This window comes from Eumetopias jubatus, unplaced genomic scaffold, assembly GCF_037043125.1.
Source record: "Eumetopias jubatus isolate StellerSeaLion01/CBP00866 unplaced genomic scaffold, mEumJub1_p1.0 scaffold_2, whole genome shotgun sequence".
Lineage (NCBI taxonomy): Eukaryota > Metazoa > Chordata > Mammalia > Carnivora > Otariidae > Eumetopias > Eumetopias jubatus.
In genome coordinates, this window is record NW_028274808.1 from 96,781,080 (window position 1) to 96,797,006 (window position 15,927).

General features: G+C 37.9%; 1 protein-coding gene across 1 annotated transcript in view; it reads right to left on the bottom strand.

Moving 5' to 3' along the window:
- Positions 1-204: 204 nt before the first annotated feature.
- Positions 205-15,927, bottom strand: part of INTU (inturned planar cell polarity protein) — an 81,700-nt gene continuing 65,977 nt past the window's right edge. The window contains exons 11-16 of the mRNA XM_028102280.2: positions 15,420-15,641; positions 14,077-14,559; positions 11,630-11,727; positions 7,068-7,257; positions 3,804-3,961; positions 205-533 (exon numbers count right to left, since the gene is read on the bottom strand). Coding sequence (XP_027958081.1) covers positions 422-533; positions 3,804-3,961; positions 7,068-7,257; positions 11,630-11,727; positions 14,077-14,559; positions 15,420-15,641 — 1,263 coding nt within the window. The 3' untranslated portion in view covers positions 205-421. The remainder of the gene's footprint in view (positions 534-3,803; positions 3,962-7,067; positions 7,258-11,629; positions 11,728-14,076; positions 14,560-15,419; positions 15,642-15,927) is intronic.

Genomic DNA, 15,927 nt, shown 5'->3' on the forward strand with positions numbered 1-15,927 from the left:
GACAGGACCTGGTCACACCCTCCTGATTTTGTGATTCTTTTACCAGACATTATTATTAGTCTTGAGAACAATACACAATTTATGAATCGTATATTCTTTCAAGATAAATGTCCTCCATTAATCTTATATAAAACACTTCACATTATTTCAAACTAGTCAATAAATTAACATTATATACCAAAATAGAAATAAGTTAATCCCTTCTTTATATTTTGATCAAGTATCTTTTCAAAAGTCTCACAATACTACATAAGATTTAGTGCATCAAATCCAAGAGCATATCATCTCACTATTTAACATTATTATGTTCAAAACTGAACAGTTAAGAGAAGTTAACCCTTATCTTCTTGTGTGTGGGTTTCAGCAGTTCTAACACCATTCAATGTTCCACGCACAGTTGCTGTGCATCAAGAAAACATAGCTACAAGGTTAATCCAAAGAACAATTTAAAAGCCATTTCTATGGCAATTTCTGTGACTGAATCATGAAAACAGACATAAAGTTCTTGAAGTTTGGGATGAAGAAAGAGTCTCCTGCAGAGGAAAAGAACACACTCATTTCAGAAATTCAAAAAACAAAAACCACTAATCTAAATCTATAGTAGGGGGAAATACAGCTAGATTTATTTTTAAATAAATAATATATGCCTTAGGTAAATTATTTTTATTTTTCCAGGGTGTAAAAAGCCCATTTTATCAATATATATTACCATATACCTCAGTTTTAAAATATTAATTTAGTCATTATTGTTACAATAAAGCCAACTGTGTTACCATCATTAAGCACAAATAGCTATTAAACATTGCCATTTACTTTCTAAATGTTAATTATTATTAAAACATTGTATGAGGGCGCCTGGGTGGCTCAGTGGATTAAACGTCTGTCTTCGGCTCAGGTCATGATCCCAGGGTCCTGAGATCAAGTCCTGAATTGGGCTCCCTGCTCAGCGGGGGGCCTGCTTCTCCCTCTCCTCCCTGCTCCCGCTCTCTTGTCACTATCTCTGTCTCTCTCAAACAAATAAATAGAATCTTAAAAACAACAACAACAAAAACATTATATGATTGCTCTTTTTGCAGACAGTATTAAATTGGAAAGACCACTGAAACTTTGATTTTTTTAAAGATTTAGTCAACACTAGTATATGTAAATCAGACAATTTAAATCAGGGATATTTTGTCTGACTTCCTTAAATTTCTCTATTCTGTATAGATCTGCATCATCATAATTCAATACCTCTTGATTCTTTCTAGTCCAATTGTGAATGTAGTGAAGGCTCCGCTGTATACCTGCATGTATGCCTGTTTTTATCTCTATTTTCTCTGTGTCCATGCCACGGGCCCTTTGCTGCTCCTAGCTTAATCTTCCAATAGCACAGCTCTGATCACACTACACAGAGTTGAGCTTATGCTGATGCTCCTCCCAAACTTGCTTGGTTACACATCACAGTCACAAGGAGCTTACTAAAATTACAGAGAACCACTACCTTAGATTCCGTTAGTAGGTCTGGGGTGGGCCACAGGCATCTCTGATTTTAACAAGTGACTCAGGTGATTCTAAATCTCATGCACCAACACACAGGATTACTGCTGTGGATAAGGTTTGTCATATAGTTTAGTACTGCATGGTAGGTGTCTAGTAACATTGGTCTCACCTAACTCTGTGTCCCTTCTCCACCAATTCTTTACCCCAATTCAAAGAACCTTCAGTGCCTCAACATTTCACTCAAAATTAAATTCCTTAGTCAGGAATTGAAGGCTCTCTGCAGTGGTCCTAACTTAGCTTTCCAAACTGATCTTTCATTTTATCTTTGCATCTGTCCCTCCCTTATCCTAGCAAGTCAGTCTACTCAACTGCTATGTCTTATGATTTCCCTTGTTTCGGTCTTTGTTCATACTATCTTTTTCCTAGAATGTTCTATTCAAATCTAATTCATTTTCAAACTAGATCAAATGGAATCTGTTAGCCTTTCCTTATAATCCCAATGTAGATTTTTGCCCCTTCCTCAGAACTCCCATAGCATTTGGCTGAATCAACTAATTTATTCTACCTAACTAAAAAAAATCTCTCTATCCATAAATACATATATATTTGAGCATATTTCATATTTCTTCTGGTGGGTATAAGACCGTTCATGCAATGACTATGACTTTATATTTGTGTTTGCCATACCACCCTCCCACCACCACATTTTGTGAAGCACAACTCCATTTACTAAATTGTTACATATTTATCAAGTGACTATGTGCCAGGTGCTGTTGCAGGTGCCAGTGGTGGACAAGACAGACACAATTCCTGACCGCATAAAGCTAACTTTCTAGTGAAGGTGAGACAAGAAAATGGTGGGGGGTGGGAGGGATGGAGTGGCTGGGTGACAGACATTGGGGAGGGTATGTGCTATGGTGAGCGCTGTGAATTGTGGAAGACTGTTGAATCACAGACCTATACCTCTGAAACAAATAATACATTATATGTTAAAAAAAAAAAGAAGATAGTAGGAAGGGAGAAATGAAGGGGGGGGAATCGGTGGGGGAGACGAACCATGAGAGACTATGGACTCTGAGAAACAAACTGAGGGTTCTAGAGGGGCAGGGGCTGGGGGGATGGGTTAGCCTGGTGATGGGTATTAAAGAGGGCACGTTCTGCATGGAGCACTGGGTGTTATACGCAAACAATGACTCATGGAACACTACATCAAAAACTAATGATGTAATGTATGGTGATTAACATGACATGATAAAATAAAAAAAAGAAAATAAATAATAACTGAGTAGCCACTTTAATGCAGGAAAGAGATCCCGGATTCTCTTTTTGAGGCTAGCACTGATCTGAATATCAAGGAACCAGACATACAAAGGTTAAGAGGCAGAACATTTCACACAGAATGGATTGCAGGAACAAGTCAGTGGATGCCAATGTGGCTGTGCAGAGTGGACAGAGAAGGAATGATAGAAGGTGGAAAGAGGTGGGCAAGGGCTAGGTCAGGCAGGGTCTTGTAGTCGGTGGATGGGAGTGAGGGGAAGAAGAAGGAAGAGGAAAAGAAAGGAGAGAGGTTAGAAAAGAAGGAAGGAGGGACAGAAGGAAGGAAATAGCAGTAAAATTGTGGAATCATTATCTTTTAGCGTATTACTACAGTAATTTTCTAAGGTAATTGAATCAGCTTTCTATTTTAATAGAAAAAGCCTTGGCAGTCAGAGAAAGACAAATACCATATGATTTCACTCACATGTAGACATTAAGAAGCAAAACAAACAAAGAAAAAGAGACAAACCAAAAACCAGACTCTTAAATACAGAGAACAAACTGGTGGTTACCAGAGGAGAGGTGGGTGGGGGGATGGGCGAAATACGTGATGGGGAATAAGGAGTGCACTTATCATGATGAGCACTGGGTAATATATAGAATTGTGGTATCATATTTTATACCTGAGACTAATATAACACTGTATGTTAATTATACTTGAATTTAAAAATAAATTTTAAAAAAGAAAGAAAGACTTGAGAGGAATTTAGAGGAGATACTTAGTAAATAAAACAAAATTCTAAAATGTATTAAAATATTATAGTAGTTAGAAGGGCACCCGGCTGGCTCAGTTAGAAGAGCATGCAACTCTGGATCTCGGGGTCATGAGTTCATGCTCCACGTTGGGTGGAGAGATTACTTAAATATAGAAATAAAAGCCTGAAAAATATATATTATAGTTAGATTAATAATTCCATGCCTACCTCTTAAAATGGTTATCTCTTTTTTTCTTTCACTTTTCTAACTTTTTACTTCACTTTCAAATACTTTTTCTCCCCACTTACCCTACTACCCAGTAAGCCATAACTGGTGGTGCTTTTCTCTGATCTGTCCACTTTTCAGGCGAGCATTCAAACAACACACCATATTCTTTCACAGGGTTAAGAGAAGATATGGAATTTGTAGAACCTGAATGATCTCCACGATTTAGTGCTTTCTTTTTCTGTAAATTAAATGTATTATTAGTATTAACTGGTATTAATAATGTTACTTTAAAATGTTTTCACATACAGATTTGAATTGGCTGATCCTAATACTTGAGTGCCTGGAATGACACTCTTCCTATCTGTGGGAAAATATCTATTCTTCATCACACTTAGTTTAAATACCATCTCCTAAGAGATTTCATAGATAAAGTGTCATTGAAATCTCCCAGAAAGCATTTTGTTCATAGCCCTATATTATTAGTATTTACATTAATTATATTAGCAGTTTATAGGTCTGTCTTCCCCAGTAGATTATATGCTTTTTTCCTGGACAGAGACAATGTGATATTCATCTTTGTGTGTTTTGAAGCAGCAAGGCCTGGTACATAGGAGGTGCTTAATATATAGATTACTAATGACTAGGTTAATAAATAGATAATTTTATAATAAAATTAAAACACATACTTAAAACAGTATTGTTCTTCCTTTCATGAATATACTCTAAATTTCCCATTGATTAAAATTATTAGCAAAACAAGGACTCATTTGGAATAAAAAGACTTTTTGTAAGGCTCAGGCTAAAACTTGGTGGAGTGATCCTTGTTTCTTTTGTTTCTCTCAAAATCCTTCTCTAATCGGTCAACAAATCCTTTTTGCTCACCCTCCAAAATATATCCAGAATCCAGAAGCCACTATCATTTTTTGCTTTGAGAATTTCCATAGCCTCCTGACTGGTCCCTGCCTCCAGCCTCACTACCTTACAGAGCTTGTTCTTCATACAGTAGTAGCCTGAGTGATCCTTTCAAAAGTATAGGATCCTGTCCTTCCTCTGCTCAGAACTGTCCCAAGAGCTTCCCATCTCCTTCGGGACAAACCCTGAAGTCCATAAATCTACCAGGCCATGTGCAATCTGGCCGGGCTAACCTCTGCCATCTGGACTCCTAGCACTCTCCTCCCCGCTGGCTCTGGCAGTCACTCCTACTTCTGTGGCTTTGCACACTTGCATTTGTTTTCCTCTGTCTGGAAGCCCTGCCTCCAGACTGCTTCCTCACTTCATTCAGGTCTTTGTTCAAATATGATCCTATCTTACTATTCCTCTTGAAACCTATCCTACCTGACATACTATACTACTTGCCAGTTCATTAGTCTTTCCCATTAGAGGCTTTGATAGAGCAGGCGGTTAGTTAGACGTGAGCTGGAGGCAAAGGTGGTGATAAATACGTGACACATTAGAAGCCTGAGGGCACAACATCCTGACTTAGCGGCTTTTAACATCTTGGCCTAAATTAAGGCTTCCCCAACAGCCCTGGGCTGACAGACCAAGAGCCATGGGTGGAGAAGTGTGCTGTCCTCTTCAACTGCCCCAGGGTAATGGAGAGCTTCATTATAATATATTTACATTGTGGTTTCAACCCCCTCCATGATGACCATAACAGTTCTGGCGGGAACCCTGTAGGACCAGTAACTGGGAATAGGACCTACCCCTAACCAGAGGAGTCTCTTAGGTGACTGGTAACCACCACAGTGTGAGACTGTCCTGGCTGGGACCCATAACCTATGCAAACATAAAAAGAAAAGATACCCCTAACCCTGATGCAGTTGCCATCTCTGGGCCTGCCCACTCTCTCACCTTGAGAGTGTACTATCCTTAATAAACTGCTTTATGCTTGCTACCTTCCTTCTGGCTGTTTTTATTCAAGCACAGATCCTCACGTTAAGTCTTTCATGGGGGAATCCAAGAACCCAGACCTCTATTCACACAATGTGGACTCTCCCACTGGTAACAGCTTCATGAAGAAACGGACTTTGTTCACTGCTATATCCCCAGCACCAGAGTAGTATCTGGTGCATAGTGGATACCTCAATAGTTCAATAATATGGGAAAGGCTAACTTACATTACTATTACTGAATAATTGCATTACTATTACTGAACTATTAATGAAAGATTTCCTTATAGAATCTATCAGTTATATTAAAAGGAAAGGAGGAGCATAAGACCACAAAGTACATAGGGATATATGGTTGGACATAACATTTTGCTGCATACCAATTTCTGAGAGCTCAAAGAAGAAATCCTATAAGGGGCACCTGGGTGGCTCAGTCGGTTAAGTGTCTGACTCTTGATTTCGGTTCAGGTCATTATCTCAGGGTGGTGAGATCAAGCCCCATTTTGGGCTCTGCGCTGAGCACGGAGCCTACTAGGATTCTCTCTCCCTCTCCCTGTGCCCCTCCCCCTGCTTGCACACTCTCTCTCTCAAAAGAGAAAATTAAAAAAAAAATCCTACAAGACACAGAATTTTATTGCTGAATGAGTTCTACAGCATAATTCAGCCCATTTACTTTATAGCTGAGGAAATAGGAAGAGTCGAGGCTCAGTCCAGGATTCCTTATTCCCAGCCCAAAGTTCTCCTACCTTTAAACCCAAGTTCTTCACAATTTTAGCATTCTTAACACACATATTGCTATATACATTACAATCATCTTCAGAAAGGGGTTTTATTTTTTGTTTTTGGCTGTGTGATGTTTGACCACTGACAAGCAAACTTCTGTATGTTTATCCTTTTCAAGAAATCAACACATACTTTTTCCTGCTATTAAGATAATCTAATTGATTTCTTAATTACATACAATATTACTGCAAGCAAGCAAGAAATCAACCAAGTGGCTAAAAGATCTGCAACAGTATTATGTCTATCACTGTACCTTACCCTATTATGTTACAAAATACCTTATACTACTGATAGAATACTTTAAAGAATTATCAGACTTAACTGGTAGATACTACTGTCCAAGTAATGGCTGACTCACAGATATCAAACATGGAGGCTAATTTACATTATAAACTACCATATTCTACTTTGCTGTAGAAAAACATAGGTCCTCCATTTTCTGGAATAGCATTCCAGGACATCAAAATCAGTATTATGAAACAAAGCTTTTAAGTTAAATATTGTGAGTATAATCCTTTTGGCACTCAAGTTAGATTGTGTACTCTAGTTAGATTGGGTGACTGCTAAAAAGAGTTTAAATAAAAACTGTCATTGTTGGACATACTGGTTAAAGAGTTTTTAGAGAGAATATTTAGAAATCTGGAAACAGAATTGACAAAACTATATTTATACCTCTTCTACCAAAGTCTGTTGGAAAACTGCACGGATGGAGAGACAACACTGATGGAAATTCTTTATTAGTTGAGGGTGGATAGAGCCACTTAGCTGTGCCACCTCTTCATGGGTAGGAGTAATAAAGATCCCTTGCACAGTTTCTAAGGCAACATAGTGGAAAAGTGTGTTCTCAGGACCAGATGTTAATCTTGAAAAGAACAAAAAAAGAAGAAAAAAAGAAAAAAGATATTTAAGTAAACTTAAAAATATTGCTTCATTTTGAATGTTGTAGACTCCAAGCTTTTAATCAGGGCAGGGAAACTAGGCCAACCATTTAAGTCCCATTTTCTCCTTAACTAGGGTACAGGCTAGGGTTATTATCGATTCCTTAATGGAGGCAAATATCACATGGTATGTAAGGATAAATATACACCAATTACAAACAACTTAACTTTTCCTTTGCTAAACAACCCAAGTTGGCTAAACCCCTCTTTTTCCATGGTTGGTAATAAATAACTCAGCCCCTATCTGGCCCAGATACCTACAAGTCATAAATAAGGTATCAGCCTAGAGTTGACCACATACAAGAACATCTTCCAACAAAATAAACACATTTAAATTAGTAGCATAACAGTCAAATTGATGATCCTGAAGAAAAATAAAATTATTATTACCAACTGCAAAGCTGGGTTAATATTCTGGAATACTACGGCAATTACTTGTAGTGTTCTACTACTCATCATTATAGTCTTCCTTCCCTTCCATGTTCTCTTACTATTTTCATTTCTCCATTCTTCTTCTCCATCCTTTCTTCCCCTATTTAGGTCTCAGACAGGCCAGTAGAATCTATAAATACTGCTTATTTCTACCAGCGGTAAGAAGAGCTAAAGAACAACAATAACAGCAACTACAAAATAATAATAGTTATCATATACTGAGTACCCTCTATGTGCCAGGGTAGGTGCTTTAAAATACCTTAGTCTTAATTCTCATAATGACCCTGTGAGATGTTCAATAGTATTACTACCCTCATTGTAACCATGAGGAAATCAATCTTCAGAGATCTCATTAACTTGCTTGATCCAGGTCCCATAGCTAAGTGGCTGAGCTGAGCGAACTCTGAAGCTTTCTCCACTAAACCTTGCTTTTTCCTATCCATTGATGACTTCTGATTGGCAATCTTTAAACATATGGACAGAAATTCTCCATTTGCATCTCAAACATTCAAACTGCCCCCATTCTAATCCTAATGTCTATTTAAAAGAAATCCCTCCAGTTGATCAGTTGATTTTTCCCCCCAGCCTTAAGCACAGGGGCAAAGAAAAGGCGTATTTCAGCTCTTAGCTTACAGCCTGCCTTAATCGTCCATGCTAGTTAAACTCCTGTTAAACTGTTAATTAGGCCGTAAGATCAGAATAATTTCTCCTTCTTATCAGTGACTGGCCTTGGTTCTCTTTTGAGACCAGGGATAGACAGGAAAGGAGATCATTTATAAATTTTTCTCATACTTTTCCAGAAGGTAGCTGGCTCACTAACAACTGGTGGCTGATATTTTTCAATTAATAAAAACTTAAATATTTGTCAAGATAAAAGAAATTGGGCGCCTGGGTGGCTCAGTTGGTTAAGCGACTGCCTTCGGCTCAGGTCATGATCCTGGAGTCCCGGGATCAAGTCCCACATCGGGCTCCCGGCTCAGCGGGGAGCCTGCTTCTCCCTCTGACCCTCTCCCTCTCATGCTGTTTCTCTCTCTCTCTCTCTCTCAAAAAAATAAATAAAAAATCTTTAAAAAAAAAAGATAAAAGAAATTATGATTACTCAAAAAAGAAAATAATTTAAAACATACATTTTAATCCAGAGGTCTTCAAATTCAAGAAAACGTACAGAACAGAAATGATTCTTTAAAAAGAGCTATTAATAATTAGATTCCTTTTTAGGGAGATTTAGAATTAACATTTTTGTTGTCTTTTTTAAAACTTTCTCTCAAAAAAAGCAAACAACAGCAACAACAAAAAACCCTGACAACATGGGGCGCCTGGGTGGCTCAGTCGGTTAAGCGTCTGCCTTCGGCTCAGGTCATGATCCTAGGGTCCCGGGATCGAGCCCCACATCGGGCTCCCCGCTTGGCGGGAAGCCTGCTTCTCCCCCTCCCACTTGTGTTCCCTCTCTCTCTCTCTGTCAGTTAAATAAATAAAATCTTTAAAAAAAAAACCAAAAAAACCCTGACAACACAATGAGCAAAATAGCTCTTGAATATCATAAACTCCGGGCGCCTGGGTGGTTCGTTGGTTAAGCCTCTGCCTTTGGCTCAGGTCATGATCCCAGGGTCCTGGGATCGAGCCCCACGTCGGGCTCCCTGCTCAGAGGGGAGACCGCTTCTCCCTCTCCCATTCCCCCTACTTGTGCTCTCTCTCTCTCTCTGTCAATAAATAAATAAAATCTTTAAAAAAAAGAAAGAAAAAGAAAATCATAAACTCAGAGTATATTAACTCAGTGTATACACGGAAAGTTTAAAAATCATCAAACAAGCAATTCCCATTGGGAAGACACAATATTTGTAAAAGTCAGATCAAGACAGATTTATTCTTTGGAAAGGTCATTCCTGCAGCAGAAAATGGATTCAGGGTAGGCTGGGAGTTGGGACACTATTGGTAAAACCAGGTTAGAGAATGGGAGCCTGATCTGCAGGAGGTACAGTAAGGGTTAAATGGATTAAATAATTATGAGAATGTAGAATAGATAGGATTCGGTTACTAAATGAACTGTGGGTACTATTATTTTTAACATGTCATATATTTTTATTTTACAAAAACATGTATGTACAAATTAGGATAATCTATTATATACTGGTTTGTCACACTTTTAAAATTAACTACATAGTATGAACATCTTCCCATGTCAATAAAGAGAATAAATATGCATCTGTAGCATCTTTTTAAATAGACAGCCTATGATTTACATCACATATGAATTTGTTTAAGCCACTGAACTTGGAAAACATTTCCTTTTACTAGAGATAAGGCCAAAATAACATACATATTAAAAAAATAAGATGTAGGGGTAATAAAATTTCACGGCAGTTTTTGTTAAATGGAAGACTAGGGTTCTGGGAAGGTGTTTCAAAGCTCCACAAAGGTTTGATTTAGATTTGCTTAAAAAACATTTTTTTAAAGATTTTATTTATTTATTTATTTATTTGAGAGAGAGAATGAGAGAGAGAGAGAGAGCATGAGAGAGGGGAGGGTCAGAGGGAGAAGCAGACTCCCTGCTGAGCAGGGAGCCCGATGTGGGACTCGATCCCGGGACTCCAGGATCATGACCTGAGCCGAAGGCAGTCGCTTAACCAACTGAGCCACCCAGGCGCCCGCTTAAAAAACATTTTTAACTATTAAAAAATTAGCCATGATATTTGAAGGCATTAAATACCAAATTTAACACATTAGATCAGACAAATTACCTTGTTTTTGCCTTAACTTCAGAAAAAAAGCTGTTTCTGACAACTCTGTGACATACATATTTAAACTTACTATAAAATGTTTCAATGATTAAGAAGGTCATAGTGCTGAACTTTTTTGTATGATTTCTATTTGTACATGTCTGCTTGTTCAAATAAAAGTGTGCAATTGTGTTTGTTATACACTAATTGATCCCACACGATATGATTAAACATCAGGCAAAGCTCAGACAGATCTGCTTGTCACCACATAATAGCCACACAAAAAGTGAGTATGCAACATTTTATATTTTAATAATTATAGATAAGTTGCTGAAAATGCTCCTCTCACTCAGTTCCTTTTACTTCAGAATTCCCTACTTAATGTAAGTTTGAAGTTTCATCTCTTTTCTAAAATGAGAGACTCTGAGAGATATGCAGCGAGCAAGTTTATTAGGGAGAACTTTGGGGAACAACACCTGTGGGGGGACGTGTGAAGGAAGCAGGATTGAGCAAAGGAGAAGCTGAACCACACTGCAGTCAAAACAAAGGTCTCAGCAAGACACTACTTGGAACTCTGAAGCCTGGATGGCCTTTTAGAGTTGTCAAGTCTTTGTATTCACTTATCTATTAGTCACTAGATGTGGGCTATTCCCAGGGAGATACTGTAATCTTGGCTGAGTCAATAAACTTCCAAAGAGAGCAAGGCCAGTGAGGGACTCAGCTGTAAGTAGTTAACACCCATTACCCCCCAAACCCCAGCACTGGGAAGGAGTACCCTGGGCTATGGGGTATCTGGGCAGCAGACCACAGAATCCACCAAAGTCTAAAAATAGTAAATTCTATAATTTAAAAATTAGACATACAAAAGGGAGGTTACCTGTGGAAAAGAGATAAAGGGGGACTTTCACATTTTGAAACATTACTCTATTTTTTTAATCTTTTGTCATAGGAGTACATATTCCCTAAACGTGCAATGAAAAACATTAGTAAATTAGCATAGACACTATCTTTAATAATGTTAAGATATATCATAATTACATTTTTTAATTAAATCTCTGTATGGTATGGATTTGTACTTTCTTATTGTAAAATTTTCTCAAAGACACGATGTTTAAGTGAAAAAGAGTATTATAAGGAAGTTTCTTACTTCATTGTGTTATATATTTCCAGTTCTTTTTCTGAAAGGTCCTTTTTCAAGTTCCCTAAATGAAATGGATTTGGAAGAGTAGCCTTCTTTTTAGTGACCTGAAAAATACAGTTAAGTAGATCAGTTTGTATCTAAGAATGGAATCAAACAGCAGAAATAGTGTAAAAACTGAAAATACTTCTAAGAGAACTACTTACTATTTTGCAATGTTTCCTTTAAATATTTCTGATGCTAACTTGTACCTCTTGGTTTATCCTTTGCTAACAGTGATCTCAGGGCCATGTCTTAGGACATGATAGTTCTTCTTGAAAACCTACCAGAGCCATTATCAAGTTTTGTTACATTTTATATGTATATGTACTTGTCTCTCTCTCTAGACTGTACTTCTCAAAAGCATGGGCTGTATCTTATCCAGCTTTGTATCTCCTCTGTGTAGCATGGCTCTTGGCACATAGTAGATGTTCAATCAAGTTTGTTTAATGGCTCAATCATAGAGATTGATTCAATTTCTCTTTTTTTTCTTTAAAGATTTTACTTATTTATTTGACAGAGAGACACAGTGAGAGAGAGAACACAAGCAGGGGGAGTGGGAGAGGGAGAAGCAGGCCTCCTGTGGAGCAGGGAGCCCCATGCAGGGCTCGATCCCCAGGACCCGGGGATCATGATCTCAGCTGAAGGCAGACGCTTAACTGACTGAGCCACCCAGGCGCCCTGATTCAATTTCTCTCAAGAGCAATTCATGGCTCTTTAAATCTATTACCTCCTAAATTATGCTTCCTACCAATTTCACTGACTGGGATAATGAATAAGAATGTATTTCCTAAATACAACCACTTAGGGCTCCAAGAGTACTGTATTGTTTGGAATTAGAAGATGGAATCTATGGCTATTTATGCCATGACACTTAGAATCTCATGTTTTATTTGTGCCCCTTCTCAGATTCCTCCTTCTCCATGCCTTGTTGGCATCACCTCCACCAGCCCAAATGACAGTTTCAAAAGTTTTTTGAAAGAGAAGCATCATTAGAGTAAGTATAAGATCCCCCAGAGTGATTACTTTGATGATCATTTGGATATGTTATGGTATTTTCGTGAGGAAAAAACATGGAAAAATCATAAAAACCATCTGAAAAATGAACATTCTCTTTGTTTTATAATCACATTTTAAATTCTTGACTATGGAGACCAGACCTTCACAGATGCAGATAAAAACAAAACAAAATAAAACAAAAAAACCCTATAAAAACCTGTAGAGTAACACATACTCACACAAATATTTACACATATATACTTATATATATATTTTTACATTTATATATAAATTTCTGATTTTCTTTTTGTTTCTACTGAATATTTTATTGGTTACTTAGTCAGATCAGCCCTCTAAAATCTCCCACAACTAGGATGTTTTCAGTTAACACTGTGAATACAGAAGGAAGATGAACAGGGAAAGCAGAATTAAGCAATTTCCCTACTTGTAAGTAGTTTCAAACAGCTGTCCTGGATGCTACTATTTTATTACTCTATATTTCTTTCTCTTTTTGGTTCTAAATCACTGGTTTGCCAAAAGTAACCAAAAATACCACTAGTTCAAATGAAGAATGATTTGCCATTACAAATTTTCTTGCATTAAAATTAACAAGACAGAAAACAACAAATTGTTGGCAAGGATGTGGAGAAAGGGGAACACTTTTACACTGCTGGTGGGAATTCAAGTTGGTACAGCCACTTTGGAAAACAGTATGGAGGTTCCTCAGAAAGTTAAAAATAGAACTACCCTATTACCCAGCAATTGCACTACTAGGTATTTATCCTAAAAATACAGACGTAGTGAAAAGAAGGGGCACATGCACCCCAATGTTCACAGCAGCAATGTCCACAATAGCTAAACTGTGGAAGGAGCTGAGATGTTCTTCAACAGATGAATGGATAAAGAAGATGTGGTCCATATATACAGTGGAATATTACTCAACTAACAGAAGGGATGAATACCTACCATTTGCATTGACATGGATGGAACTGGAGGGCATTATGCTACGTGAAATAAGTCAAGCAGAGAAAGACAATTATCATATGGTTTCACTCATATGTGGAACATAAGGAATAGTGCAGAGGACCACAGGGGAGGGAGGGAAAACTGAATGGGAAGAAATCAGAGAGGGAGACAAACGATGAGAGACTCTTGACTCTGGGAAACAAACTGAGGGTTACAGAGGGGAGGGGGGTAGGGGGATGGAGTAGCTGAGTGATGGGTATTAAGGAGGGCACATGTGGTAATGAGCACTGGGTGTGTATACGCAACTAATGAATCGTTGAACACTACATCAAAAACTAATGATGTACTATATGTTGGCTAACTGAATATAAAAAAAATTTCTTGCATTTATAAAATAAGAACTTAAAAGACAGCTTAACTCCCAGAATGTACACACTTGAATGAACACGCACCTTAAGCAAGGCCCCACTTTCTTCTGAACCATCAGAGCCCTGAGATTCTCTTTGTTTCCATACGGCATTGGGTATAGTGTGGGGGCTCAGGCCAACACCTTCTCCACCTTCACAGCCATTGTTAGATCCTCCACTGCTTCGGGAAGGACTGGGCTTACGTGTCTTTAAGGAATAGTCACCAAAAAGAATTCTTCTGCATGTTGGAGAGGTTGCTACCTTGGAAGTACCTGGTAGCCTACTGAGGATAGGTGAGGTTGTCAAATTATCTAATTTTTCATGTGATCCAGTAAGGAACCAGTCAGCACAAGACAAACAGGGGCTTGGAGAAGATGTTAGCCGTTCATTGATGTGACAATCTATTCCTTCCAGTTGTTGAAGAGTTGTTTTGACCTGATCCACATAGATACAGTCTGGTCCAGGATTCCCAACAGCTTTGGATGCACAGCCTCCAGCTTCTAATAGTACACATAACATATAATACTTCTATAAGAAAAAAATATTAATACAGGTTTAGCTACATGAAAATGTTTATATGTAGCATGCATGTATAAATTTATGAATACTAAAAACATATGACATAATCATATGATTATTAAAAACTCCTCCCTCCCTTTCTTTGTTAATTATTCTCAATGCTTCTTGATCATCCCCCCCTTTTTTTTAAAGATTTTATTTATTTTTTGACAGAGAGAGAGACAGCAAAAGAGGGAACACAAGCAGGGGGAGTGGGAGAGGGAGAAGCAGGCTTCCCGTGGAGCAGGGAGCCCGATGAGGAGCTCGATCCCAGGACCCTGGGATCATGACCTGAGCTGAAGGCAGACGCTTAACGATTGAACCACCCAGGCGCCCCTGGATCATCCTTGAAAACAAATATTCATTCATATTGCCTTCTCCTGGTATACCATCAACTATCACTTCTGGCACATGGCACAAGGTAGTTTTCAAAGAGCCACAGTTATTGGAAGTCCTTTCAGTTACAATGACATGTTTATTCTGATTCTATATCCTTTTCATGTCTGTATTTCCCAAGACAAACCAGAGGATAAAACCACTACAGAAATGAAAACAAAAGATCTTAAGAACCTGATAAAATCTTATTCTGGGTTTCATTAATATTTCTCCATGAGTATTAAATGGATGCATAAGAAAAGGAATAAGGGACATATAACATTTTCTTGAATACTGGTATCTGACATGCTTATAATTTTAAATTATTATGTTCATTTGTGTTTATAAATTGTCATAAATTATTATGTTCATTAGATAGTAAATGGCCAAAAAAATCCAATCCCAAAACACAGACACACACAGACACACACACACAGAAACCAAGGTAAACTTACCAATCCAACAATTAGCAAAAAATATCTCCCTTCAGGTTCCTGAAAGACTTCAGTGTTTGAATCTGCAGAAGGTTGGAGGTGATGTCGCGGAAACACTTCTCTCCATATAACCAACTGACCAATTCTTTGTTTTGCTGCTAAAGGCAGTAGGCCGTAGTGGCGACAGTACACAGCAATATCAATAAGATCATCCTTCGGCAAATGACTGCATATCAAATAACCCTTGAATTTAACCACAAAGAACAGAAGTCAACTAGTGATATAAGCAATAATGCCATAATATATTTCTAAGTACTCTAAGAGTACTTCAGTTTTCTTAAAATACTCCAGTTTCAAATGGAATAAAGACATAGTAAAAATAAATGTTTTTTTTTTCCTGAGGTCAATTAGAGATCGAAGATTTATGATAAGTTAACAACAGATAGACTTTAGCACCAAGCAAGGTCACCTGGGTAGTAAAAGCCTGAGTGTTTGGCGACATTGGAAAAGAACTGAATTCTGAGGATAG